This window comes from Helicoverpa armigera, chromosome 11 (genome assembly GCF_030705265.1).
Source record: "Helicoverpa armigera isolate CAAS_96S chromosome 11, ASM3070526v1, whole genome shotgun sequence".
Classification (NCBI taxonomy): Eukaryota; Metazoa; Arthropoda; class Insecta; order Lepidoptera; family Noctuidae; genus Helicoverpa; species Helicoverpa armigera.
In genome coordinates this window covers 8,207,505-8,219,206 of record NC_087130.1, presented here as the reverse complement: position 1 = coordinate 8,219,206, position 11,702 = coordinate 8,207,505, and the positions used below count along the sequence as shown (strand labels likewise).

Here is an 11,702-nt window from a genome sequence, read left to right as displayed (position 1 = left end):
TTTTACTGACCCTACCTTACTGTGAATTTGAATTATTTTGTGAATTTTGTCATTCAAGTGCTTTTTAGAAGCCAAGTTTTAATAATGATTTTGAGTTTGAACAATTAGCTGACTGCATCTGAGAGACTTATAAAACAACGAGGGTATGTTATGGGACATTTCTTAGGTTTTCAATTTCGAAATAAGTTTTATCAAGTCAAAACTCTCAAGAACAATGAAACAATTTATTCTTAACTTATAAAATATGTACATTGATGTGTTAGGTGTTGGCGGGGCGCGGCTTTAGGATGAGCTTGCCGGTGTCGTCACAGGACATGTTGAAGTCGTTCAGCACGGACCGCGTGCGCGCCGTTATGATGCTCGGTGCCACTACCTTTCTGTGCACACCCATCATGAATAGTAGCACTGCAAATAAATATACAGAGTTATAAACAAAATTTCAGCTGCAATATCTCTATTCTGCTAATCAGTATGGGCCTGAAGCTGGTGTCAACATTGCCCTGACTTTCAAAAGCAGGTGCACTTTTGGAGCCCTTTGGACATCTGGACTGACCACGGTGGACAAAAAAACCATAAGCAAATAAACACTCAGAAACACAATATTCACTATACCATCACTAGTTTGTGAAACCATAATGGATTTCCAGTTACAGAGGAAACTTATTGATTCTGATTATTGATTCTGAAACGTGATTGGGGTGGTCAATTTCAGAGTAAACTGGTGATTCAAACTGCGCAACAGTAATGCAATAATAATGACCATGATTATGACTTGGTACGATTAATCTCTGTATTTTTCAACTTACCTAGAAAAGTTGATGTAAAGGCAAAAAATGGGTGATTCCAGAGAGACTGTGTGAGAGAGACGACTGGCGTGAGCGGGTCCATCAACCAATGATATGCTGCTATTGCTGTGCATACAGACACCACTGTCAGTAAAACTGAAACAAGTACAACATTGATATAAAAAATAATAGAGAAGTTTGGAACAACCACTTGACAAAGAAGAAGCTTGTTAAAATATTTTTTTAAAGCCATCCAATGACTACACAAGATTTGTCTTTATCATGATGATAAACAGCTTACAAATTAAAACTAAATTATGTAAGAGATCAGAAAACACATTGCTAGCTGTCTTTATTGTAATAGTAATACAGATCATAGTTACAGCTTCATTACTAATAATTGTAATCTAATGTTAGTAGAACAGTACATTTTTTTTTATTATGTAGGTAGTTATTCAAAAGTATGCTATGATCATAATGAAGTAGAACTTGCATCTTAAATTGAATAAAGTATTTAACCAAATTAAATTAGGAATTTTTCATTGACTACATCTACTTAACAATCTGTGGTTGTCTAGACAAGACTGTTTCACAGGCCAGGGTTGATGAATGATGCCAAAGAATTACACAGAAACATACTTCTCCATCTCATTGTAGCAGGCTGCAAACATCCTATGACTTCCGTCAGGCGCCTCTCGAACGCCTTCAAGTCTGTATAACAGTAATACAACATTTATAGATACTTAATGAAGTTCTTCAAGAAGTGCTTATAATCTCAGAGTCATTGAACCCTCTTTATCGTAATACAAAATAACATTGGAAATCGAGGCTTAATTGGTATATACTGGAAAACTCAATCACCTAGCAATATTAATGTGAGTTATATCGAATAACCAACAAAATATCAGGTGCTAGCGTAAAGAAATAAATGTGAAATACTACGAAGACTTCACGTACCATCGCAAGCCGTTTGTTCCAACGACATCTTGTTTTCACTCGTTATAACAGTAAACATCAATTCGATTTATATCCTTCTACATATTGAGCATAACTATTCTTCATCGGTTATTTATTAACTTAATAAATCTAAAATATAGAAATCAGTATGATCGTTGTGTTGATATTGACAGAACTCTCTATTTCACTGACAATTGACATTAATGGCAGGTATTTCAAGTGACAACTTGACCAACTTGACAGTAAATCGACTGAGACGTTTTGCTATTCTATTTTTATGAACACGAGTCTTTTGAGATTTTAAAACATTGCGCTCTTGTTTTGCTTCGAATCCTGCCAGCCAGCCGCTAGCTAGGCAATACTTAACGTGACATGCAGCATAACATGTTTCTCATGCTGTTGAATATGTTGGCAGCGTTACATAGCATACAAAGGGTGCCTAAAGGACCTTCCACACTACTCGCGGAGTCCTTGGCGAGGTGCTCAGAAAAGTTAATCGGAGCCAATGAAGAAGATGCAGTATGGCGAGGCAGGGTTGTCGGAGAAAACCGAAGTGCCTCGCGCCATGCTCCTCGTATCGTATTCGCCTTACTCTCGACCACTCTCGGCTCTCGTCACTTAGTTGAAACTGGATGCGAAAAACTTTTTTGCTGACTGTACCGAACTGTACTTTTAGGACTTGGGACTTTGTCTCTAATAAACTAATGAACTATCTCATCCGGGTCAAATAAAGACATTTTAGTTCTAGTGTATACGCTGTGGTTAAAGTAAATTGCAGAATTCAGAAATAAGTCTACAGCTGACTAACCACTGACCAACTGAGTCGAGTTAGTTGCTAGTTTTTTTAGCCAAAATTTAGAAGAAAATAATTCGCAAGACAACCACACCCACTGAGGCCAAGGACATTTAGTAGACCCGCCCGCGTATTATTAACTGTAAACTGAACTTTGGAACTAAACATAGTTTAACATAGATTAGATAAAATTGACAATCGCCGGGTCCAAAGTTCAACAAACAAAGTGAACTGTGTGAAAATAAATTAACTTTTTATACAAAACGTACGTATTATAAATAGCCTCGTTGATTTTTATTCCTACGGCAAAACATTGCAAGTGCCGGCGGGAGTAACTAACCTGTTTTATTGAAAGATTTAGTTTTCAAAGTAGTATTAAGAGTTTGACGTGGAAACTAAACAGAAACCTAGCATAACTGTATTTTCAGAATGTTTCCTCTGAGGCAAATCGTTGGCAATGCCACCAGAAGATTTGTGCCCACTATGAGGGCAATGTCCAGCTCCGGCCCCTTGGTGGACACAGCCGTAGACAATGAAGGAATAGCCACTGTGACCATGCAAAGACTGCCAGTGAACAGTCTAAACTTGGAACTCCTGCAAGCTATGAGCAATGCACTGGACGAAGTAGTTAAAAACAAATGCAAGGGAATGGTGCTGACATCTGTAAGTATGAAGATATCAATTTAACCAGTAAACCAGTCAGTCAATTTCGTGACATTTATGTGAACCTTTATACATTAACAAAAAGAATATCTGCAATTCAATGTTATTTATCTTCACAGGCATCACCTACTGTGTTTTCTGCTGGATTAGACATCATGGAAATGTACAAACCTGACATGAAGAGGGTGGAAACCTTCTGGAATACCCTGCAAGAAGTGTGGATCAAACTCTTTGGAGCCAACTTCATTACGGCTGCAGCAATCAATGTATGTTGCCTTACAACAGTTTAGTTAGAAATAATGATTAGTATGTATTTTTGACATTATTCATTATGACTAATGATTTTGATCTTCTTTTAGTTTTTAAACTTTCTAATGGTGACGTTATCTACAGATCTTCTAACATAAAACCATTTGTTTAGCAATTCATTTGTTTTATCAGAAAATTTGACGATTATCACAGGCTTTATTCAAATTGTCTTATACAAAGTTCCCAAAATAAACTGCAATTGAATTTGAATAATCAATTCTTTAAATATTTACATATTACATCTTTTATGTTGACATGCTGACTTAGGATACAATAATGTAAGTTATTACTGAAATAGTATTAAAACAAAATATGTATTTTTTAACCAAAACAACGATTTCTTAATTTTCAGAAATGTTGTCAAGCCAGTTTTTATTATTGGTATTAAACCTGGTTTTCATTAAAAACTGGCTTGTATCAGTTTTAAATAAAAATTTCACAAAATTTAAAAAAGGAAATGTTTATTAAGTTCCAATAAATACTGTTAATAGACACAGTTCTTTTTACAAAAACTTTTTGCATATTCACTTGATAACAATAACTAGTAGGTATTTGACAATAAAATGCATACCTTTTTTTATCCCAGGGTCACGCCCCAGCCGGTGGATGCCTTCTGTCAATGTCGTGTGAATACCGAGTGATGATGAGTGGCAAGTTCAGCATCGGTCTGAACGAGACTGCCCTCGGTATTGTGGCTCCCACCTGGTTCATGCACACCATGACGAACACCATCCCGCAGAGGCAGGCGGAGTTAGCTCTTACTACTGCTAAGATGTTCTCTGTTGAAGAGGCTCTGAAGGTATGGCTTGAATTATCTCCTTATAAATAGATAGACCAATGACTATTATAGTGGATAACAATTGCAAAGGTGCATTTTGCTAGATATGAATCAACCAGTGTTCAACCTCCCAAAAACCAGTCCCAGCCACGGGATATCCCAGCCATCCCATGAGTTACTGGGATGGGAGATTTTGATATTTTCATTAAAACTTTTTTAAAACAAGACTTAATAATAGCTGTATGACATTTACTTTTAAAATTGTATGTGAAAATAAATACCAAACTTGTATAACAGGTTGGTCTCATCGATGAAACTGCATCAGACAAAGCGGACGCCGTCGCCAAATGTAAACAATTCATGAAGAGGTTCGACAAGATCCCTCCTCTAGCGCGTTCTATGACCAAACAGAAGATCAGGGCAGCACCTCTCACCTGGATGGAAGACAACCGCAAACAGGACACGCAAGAATTCCTCATGTTTGTTGGTCACCCTAAAGTTCAGCAATCATTAGAAATGTACATACAAGCTTTAAAGAAAAAGGCATCCAAGTAAATGTAACAGTCATGAGATTTTGATGTATTATTGTGTGCTTTGATATGTGTATTTTATTTGTAAGCATGTAAGAAAAATTATGAAAGGCAAAGCCGTTTCTCATTATATAATCCTATTTTTAAGTGCTCATTAGATGAATATATTGTTTTACATTTTGTTATCCCTCAAGTACTAGAATGTAATGAAATGTGCAGAGTACGATGTGTGGAATATATTATACAAATAAATTTGTTAATTATAAAATTTAAATATTGTGTTTAATTCAATAATTTGAGATCTCTCAAAAAGTTCGCTGTTACACATCTGTCCTAAAACTGTACCTTGGGGTATTCGTGGCCTTCGTTAGTTCTACAAATTATAGGAATTTATAGAGACAATAATTATTATGATTTTGTGGAGTGTAGGAACCCTAAAAATAATGTAGGTATAAAGTGTACTGTTTTACAACAAATACAATCGGAAATAATTTGCATACAAAAAGAATTGACATCTTTAACGAAGTCAATTACTTTAGTCGACTTGATACTAATAACATCCACTCTACCTATATAATTCAGAATAAAAGATAAGTGACTTCTAACGGTATTGCAGTTCAAAAATAAAAACAATATTATCAAAACCAATATAAAAATTATCTTTTATCTTAGTCGCACAAATTATCTTGTATTCATTCTTTACGTTATAGCTTGCCGAAAGAGTTAGACGATGTTCCATTTGCGACAAATTCCTAAAGCCCTAGTGGTTAATTGTAGACAAGTTTCTTCGTTGCAAAATAACCCTTTAGTGGGTATTACAGTGGATGATGAAGGGATAGCAACAGTACAAATGCAAAGGGTGAAAGTGAACAGCTTAAACGTGGAATTATTGCAAGCGATAAGAGACTCGATATGTGAAGTTGAAGAGAAAAAGTGTAAAGGCATGGTTTTGACTTCGGTAAGTCTGTTTAACTAATCTATATTGTTTATGACTTAAGAAGTAGATAATGGGTCCGATATGATTGTGAAAACTTTTTATGAGAGAGCTGTAGATAAAGTGGTGCGACTTTATGATAGCGATGGTTGTGGGGGTCGACTTCGTAGAGTCAACATAAAAATGTTTTTAATACATATTTTTTTATTCTGCTCAACATACGGCTTAGCGACCGGATACGCAACACCATTATCCGGTCCAAGACGGGCATACTCGATGTGGGCAATAAGTCTGCAAAGTTGAAGTGGGATTGGGCTGATCACATCTGTCGAATGCACCCGGATAAGTGGGCCAATATCACCACAAAGTGGATCCCTGAGGATGGAAGGCGACCGAGAGGGAGACCAAGGAAACGCTGGAGGGAAAACTTGGACAGCTTCCTCTCAGACTGGCCTCAAGCAGAGATGGATAGAGAAAAGTGGAAGGCTTTAGGGGAGGCCTTTGCCCAGCAGTGGGACAGCATAGGCTAATAAAAAAAAACACGTTTGTCTCGTCATCTACACTTATAGCATTTTTGGTGGAGTAAGATCACAAAGGGTTGGGGACCCTAAAGTGTTTTTTCAATAGTTCCTTCTATTTATATTTTCAGGTATTCCCCACAGTTTTCTCAGCGGGTCTGGATTTGAATGAATTTCATAAACCAGACGTTAAGAGGTTGACTCTGATGAATGAATGTATTTTCCACGCCTCTGAAAAACTATTTGCAACAGACCTGATTACCACTATTGCTATCAATGTAAGTGTCCCTAGTAAATACTTGAAATTAACCTCGTGGAGCATATCTTTGTTGATGTGTCTGGGGGGACTGGGGATTCTAGACAATGATATTCTCAGTGGGATATGTGTAGGTATATGGGATTCGTCTTGGGAATATGCCCTTAAGGTATATAATACATACACTTTTAACCTATAGGTTGTAGGTACCTACCCCAAAGATAACTCAGGCAAAAGCAAAAGCATAATTGCCATATTCTAGATGGGTCTTTTGACTTCGTCCAGATTAATATCGATGACTTGTTTTCAGCTAGCATTCTTACATAATACATTATGTACCTACCTACATAATGCGGTAGAGGGTTTACTTCCCTTAATATAATTTCAGGGTTACACCGGAGCCGGTGCCTGCATTCTGGCGCTAGTTTCCGAATACCGCGCAATGACAACGGGCCAAGCAACCATAGGGCTGAATGACACAGCTGTGGGAATCATACCGGGGAAGTGGATATATGAGCTGATGGCGAGGGTCATGGGCCCTAGGCATGCGGAACATGCCCTCACCAGTTCCTTTATGTACCCCGCGGAAAGAGCTTTGGAGGTTTGAATAGTCTCATCATTATCCATCGGTATCCAAATCCCAAATGAAGGCAAAATGCATATAAATGGCACAAGTAGGCATTCTTAAAAATGCCAGGAAAAATCAATCTATGTTTTGAATGACAAGCTTTTTCTTCATAGTTCTCTATTAGTTCCCTTTCTTTGATGAACCTATTTTTTCCAGGTTGGATTAATTGATGCCGTAGCAACAGACAAAAATGACGCAATAGAGAAATGCAAAGCCTTCATTAGATCGTACGACAATATATCACCAGACGTCAGGGCTGCTACTAAACGATTCATAAGAGAAGATTTCCTCAAGTACATAGAACACACAAGAAAACAAAATTTGGCGGGTCTCGTGGAGAAAATAACAAACCCCGCTTTTCAAATAACCGTTGATCAGTATATTCAAAATTTGAAAAACAGAAAGGCTGCCAAAAGTGCAACATAAAGAAAAAGCAGTACCTATCCCTACATGTTTTTAGGTATTATATTCCTGCGAGACACAATTTTTTTGTAAAATATTTTGAAATAACGAATGTCTCTTGTACACATAATAAAACTCGAATTCCTCAGCAATTCTTGGCGTGTAATATTTTTGGTAGGCTACCTTACCTACATTTATTTGTTTGTCCTCTCTGGAGAAGATCTCAGAACATTTAACTTATAACAATTGAAAGGAAACCAACATCGTTTCATCATCATGCAAAGTATATTTACGTGAATCCTCAAAAGTCATCGCCCAACAAAGCCACGGTATCAGGGTCAACAGTATCAGTGAGTGCCATGTGCATATCAGCCCACTCCTCGCGCTGATTGTCTATGAAATAGTTGATCTCCAGAATCCTGTCGCGGTTGCGTTTTACTTCATTGCTGGAAGAAAAACAACCACATTCTTAGCCTCTCGTACTCCCACGTGTCTTTGTGGATATATAATTCTAAATCGAGCTATAACATATCTGAAGAATGACATACCAACATTATTTTTAAGCAAGGAGGTTCGTTAACTTTGTCTCAGACTTTAAACCTCTTTTGCCAGACAAGACTGGATTCCGAAATGTTCAATTACTAACAGGCCCTGTATTATCTGTATTCCAGCATTAACGCATTATACTTAGATTAAAAAAAGATTATATGTGGATTAAGATAGGTACTTACTCATTAGTCCCCTTGACGAGATCATCACGCCATGTGTTAGCGCGCGTCATGAGGAGGTCTTCGCGTGCGTCAATGAATCGCATGTGGTTGTCTGATGATGCGGCCACTAGGTTCATCAACAGGTCTCTGTCCATCATGACCTAAGGCCAATAAAAAGTAGACGATAAAAATTTCGTCGCTGACCAAACATGAGCTTCACGAAACATTTTGTCTACTAGGTAAAACTAGGTCTTCTAATTTTTTAAGACCTAGAGAGGGATTGTTAAGAAACAAATGACTTTGTATCCATTGTTGTTTGGTCTTTTGTTTATAAGACCGTTAATGGATCCAAGACTCGAATGACGTGAGAAACTTCAACCTAGGTCCTTAAAAACAGACCGTACAGACAGCATTGAACCATCTAGAAATCGCCACAAACCTAGGATAGTACAGGCACGATGAATACTTTCTAGCTAAAAAGGTTTCTCCTTCGCCTTTCTTAGGTACTCACGTCAAACAATTCAGGCGACGCGTCTCCCAGCATGATCTTGTTGCCGAGGTACTTGGACAGCACCTCGAACTGTCGCGTAGACCATACACTCTCGTGTTCGCGCCACGCTCCGAATGCCATGCGCGAAGATTCTAGAAGCTTCGTCACCATTTCTGTCATGTTCACTGAGAATTGGACGCGGGAGTCCTGGAATTTAAGAGATCTGATAATCTGAGAAATTATTGTACTTAATCGAGGAACTAAAAAATTGCTACAGGCAGTTTCTCCAAATCTTTCGGCTCCTCTACTATGATAGATTTAGTTTTCCAAAATCTTGATAATTGATTAAGTATTATGAAGAATATGTAGTATGTAGGTAACATAAATTGATAGTCTGTATGAATGAGTATAGTAGACCGCACATCAGTGGTAACTGTCATGCACCTTAACTCAATAGTAATAAGTACGATTTTCCTATAAAACTGTTACCACTGACCTGAAGTTGACTGTACATGAATAAAAAAGAGAGTAATGAAAATGAAAAACATAGTGCTGAGCCCATAAAAATTAAAAAGCCTGAGAAATAAAATGGGATTAGAGTAGTAGATAAGGAGTGTATGTAAGTGCGCAGAAACCGTTATTATGTGGGTGACAGGGGTAAGGGAGAAGTTTGGACTACATGCGCGTACATGACATGAGATCGGGATGATGTTGCGGACCATCATTACTTTTGTAAAAACCATTATAAATGACGTAGGTACCTCACACTGCTCAAACAACTGCATCTCAGTGGTCATGAGACTTTTCCACAGTTCGTACAACACCTCATGGTAGGATTCGCCTAGTTCTAACAGCATAGGTTCCATTTGCTCTAGAGTTATCAGTTTCGAGTTAAACTGGTCGCTTATTTCCCTCACTTTTTCCATCACTGGCTTTTTCTTTTCTTCAAATTCTTCTAACACTCTGTTATTAAAACAAAATATTGTTGCCTATTTTGTTTTTGTTAAAGATAATAAAAATTTATATCAAGCATAGCTAGACGAGAAGGTTTTTAAAACTCTATCGTAAAAGGAGAGAGGCTAGCAGTTTCATTAATATTACCTACTGATTTAAATAAGACTTTGCTTACTTTTTGCTCTTCGCAACGCTTTCCTCCAAAGCACTGTCCACAAGGTCTTTGAATAATTTGATTTCTTTTTGTCTATCGGTGTACGCTCCTTGAGCGAATTCGACCAAGTTAGCCATTGTCTCTACGTAGTTTTCTTTGTACCTGTGGAATAAGTATCAATGATTCCCCAATTTATTAAAAACTAGTCAAGCCATTGATATTACTGCATATTTTGCAAAATCTTTTCATGAATCTAAAGTCACTATACGCTGCTGTCTCAGTGAATCAGCTACTGTATAACATAGAAGAGGAATAGCAAAATAAATATGTACTTACTGTTCATAGTAGGCAAGAAGTTCCCCTCCGAAGCTCAACAAGATCATGCCATCGGGGTCCTTCTGGAACATGGTCTCCAACATTTCTGGCCCGCTCAGATACTCCACGAAGGACAACGCGTAGAAAGTAACCTTCGCTTCGTATTCTTCTTTAGCTATCCTTTCCTGTTCCGTTTTCTCGTCTGCTTCATCCATCTTTCTTATGATACCCCTGTAATTAATTCAGATTTATACAAGACCTGAATATTTACGGCTTATAGGTCTAATATTCCTATTTACCTGAACATAGCCTTCCCTGCCTCTCTCTCCTCTTCAGTAATGATCTTGTAATCGAGATACGTGACCCTAGATAGAGCAGCTCTAAGGAACTGGTAGGCCATAGCATCGTCGCAGCATGGGTTGCCTTTGAAGCTTACTGATCGCAACTTACGAAATCTTCGGAGGTACGCCATCTGAGTAAGAGAGAAGTTAAAAGTTTCTGAATTATATTTTATTCTTGTAAATACGATATGTAATGGATTATACTAAAATAAAAGAGTTGTTATATTGGTGCCACCAACCTCTTTGAAATCTTCTATCTGATTATCACCAATGCTGAAAACGAGTAGATTCTCCAAAGCATCCAGGTTCTCCAATTTCCTTATTTTATTGTGAAATAAAGTCAGGACCTCTAATTTGACCAATGCGTCTAAATTTTCTATTACTTCAATTTTATTGAAAGACAAGTCTAGTTCATTTAGTCCTGTCAGCTGTTCTAAGTTCTCAATTTTTTCAATTAAGTTATGAGCTAAACATAACTTTGTCAGAGATCTTAGCATCCACAGGTGGTCGATTCTCAAAATCTTCTGGAATTCAAGCCTGACTTCTTCAGCCTCATCTAGATGTACACCTTCCTCAGCAAAAAGCCTTCCAGCTTCTTCAGTTGGACCTGAATCCACAATAATTCAGACAATTTAATGAGTAAGCCATTTGTATCTGGGGGCACAGCAGAGCCCTAGGTAGCCAAATCTCGAGCAAAGTGAGCGGCCATACCACAACCTTTATCGAAGTTTGATTATTATGGGTAAGTGATTGACTAGTAGAAATAACAAAATTTATGATAATCTGAAGATGGGTGCATAAGTAACGAAATGGATCATACATGATAGCATGATGCTTCATTTACTTACCGCATTCTAAAATACATCGTATGAGCATAGCATTATCTATTACTCCCGGCTCTACATCGGGGTGAATAATAAGACTGTTCAGCGATCGTTTTTGAGCCATTGTTTATTTTTGTATTCGGGAATTATTTTTATGCAATAAACAACAAATCACTTTTTGTTTATGATGTTGCTATGGTAACCAAAGGCAAAGTTAAAGTTCCGGTAAAAAAAATATCTAAGTATCCAATTAATGAATGTATCATTTGCGCATGAATCCTTAAATGTAATAAGTATAAAAAATTTAATACGTGGTTTTATCGAAGGGTTCGCGCTAAGTTTATGTTGATGTCGTAATAAA

At 37.4% G+C, this 11,702-nt stretch overlaps 4 protein-coding genes across 6 annotated transcripts; 2 read left to right on the top strand and 2 right to left on the bottom strand.

The window, feature by feature from the left end:
• Positions 1 to 210: 210 nt before the first annotated feature.
• On the bottom strand, positions 211 to 1,939 carry LOC110378371 (nuclear envelope phosphatase-regulatory subunit 1). The gene is made up of 4 exons (XM_021337595.3): positions 1,743 to 1,939; positions 1,425 to 1,496; positions 807 to 941; positions 211 to 405 (listed from the first exon to the last, which is right to left on the bottom strand). The coding sequence occupies exons 1-4, from the start codon at positions 1,798 to 1,800 to the stop codon at positions 260 to 262; spliced, it is 411 nt and encodes a 136-aa protein (XP_021193270.1). The 5' UTR covers positions 1,801 to 1,939; the 3' UTR covers positions 211 to 259.
• A 675-nt stretch (positions 1,940 to 2,614) lies between these two features.
• LOC110378374 (enoyl-CoA delta isomerase 1, mitochondrial) lies at positions 2,615 to 5,089 on the top strand. Of its 2 annotated transcripts, XM_021337597.3 has the most exons (5): positions 2,615 to 2,800; positions 2,964 to 3,198; positions 3,318 to 3,464; positions 4,094 to 4,306; positions 4,583 to 5,089. In XM_021337597.3, exons 2-5 carry the CDS (start codon positions 2,965 to 2,967, stop codon positions 4,838 to 4,840), a joined length of 852 nt encoding a protein of 283 aa, XP_021193272.2. In that variant the 5' UTR covers positions 2,615 to 2,800; position 2,964; the 3' UTR covers positions 4,841 to 5,089. The 2 variants fall into 2 exon arrangements, with proteins under 2 accessions (XP_021193272.2, XP_021193273.2); XM_021337598.3 differs by lacking the exon at positions 2,615 to 2,800 and having other exon boundaries at positions 2,811 to 3,198.
• A 324-nt stretch (positions 5,090 to 5,413) lies between these two features.
• LOC110378372 (enoyl-CoA delta isomerase 1, mitochondrial) lies at positions 5,414 to 7,705 on the top strand. Of its 2 annotated transcripts, XM_021337596.3 has the most exons (4): positions 5,436 to 5,773; positions 6,399 to 6,545; positions 6,912 to 7,124; positions 7,308 to 7,705. In XM_021337596.3, the coding sequence occupies exons 1-4, from the start codon at positions 5,546 to 5,548 to the stop codon at positions 7,575 to 7,577; spliced, it is 858 nt and encodes a 285-aa protein (XP_021193271.3). In that variant the 5' UTR covers positions 5,436 to 5,545; the 3' UTR covers positions 7,578 to 7,705. The 2 variants fall into 2 exon arrangements, with proteins under 2 accessions (XP_049706828.2, XP_021193271.3); XM_049850871.2 differs by lacking the exon at positions 6,399 to 6,545 and having other exon boundaries at positions 5,414 to 5,773.
• Positions 7,706 to 7,831: 126 nt separating this feature from the next.
• Positions 7,832 to 11,551, bottom strand: LOC110378399 (dynein regulatory complex subunit 3). The gene is made up of 9 exons (XM_021337634.3): positions 11,366 to 11,551; positions 10,757 to 11,124; positions 10,476 to 10,648; positions 10,198 to 10,407; positions 9,883 to 10,023; positions 9,515 to 9,716; positions 8,775 to 8,960; positions 8,285 to 8,424; positions 7,832 to 7,999 (listed from the first exon to the last, which is right to left on the bottom strand). The coding sequence occupies exons 1-9, from the start codon at positions 11,463 to 11,465 to the stop codon at positions 7,855 to 7,857; spliced, it is 1,665 nt and encodes a 554-aa protein (XP_021193309.1). The 5' UTR covers positions 11,466 to 11,551; the 3' UTR covers positions 7,832 to 7,854.
• Positions 11,552 to 11,702: the final 151 nt, after the last annotated feature.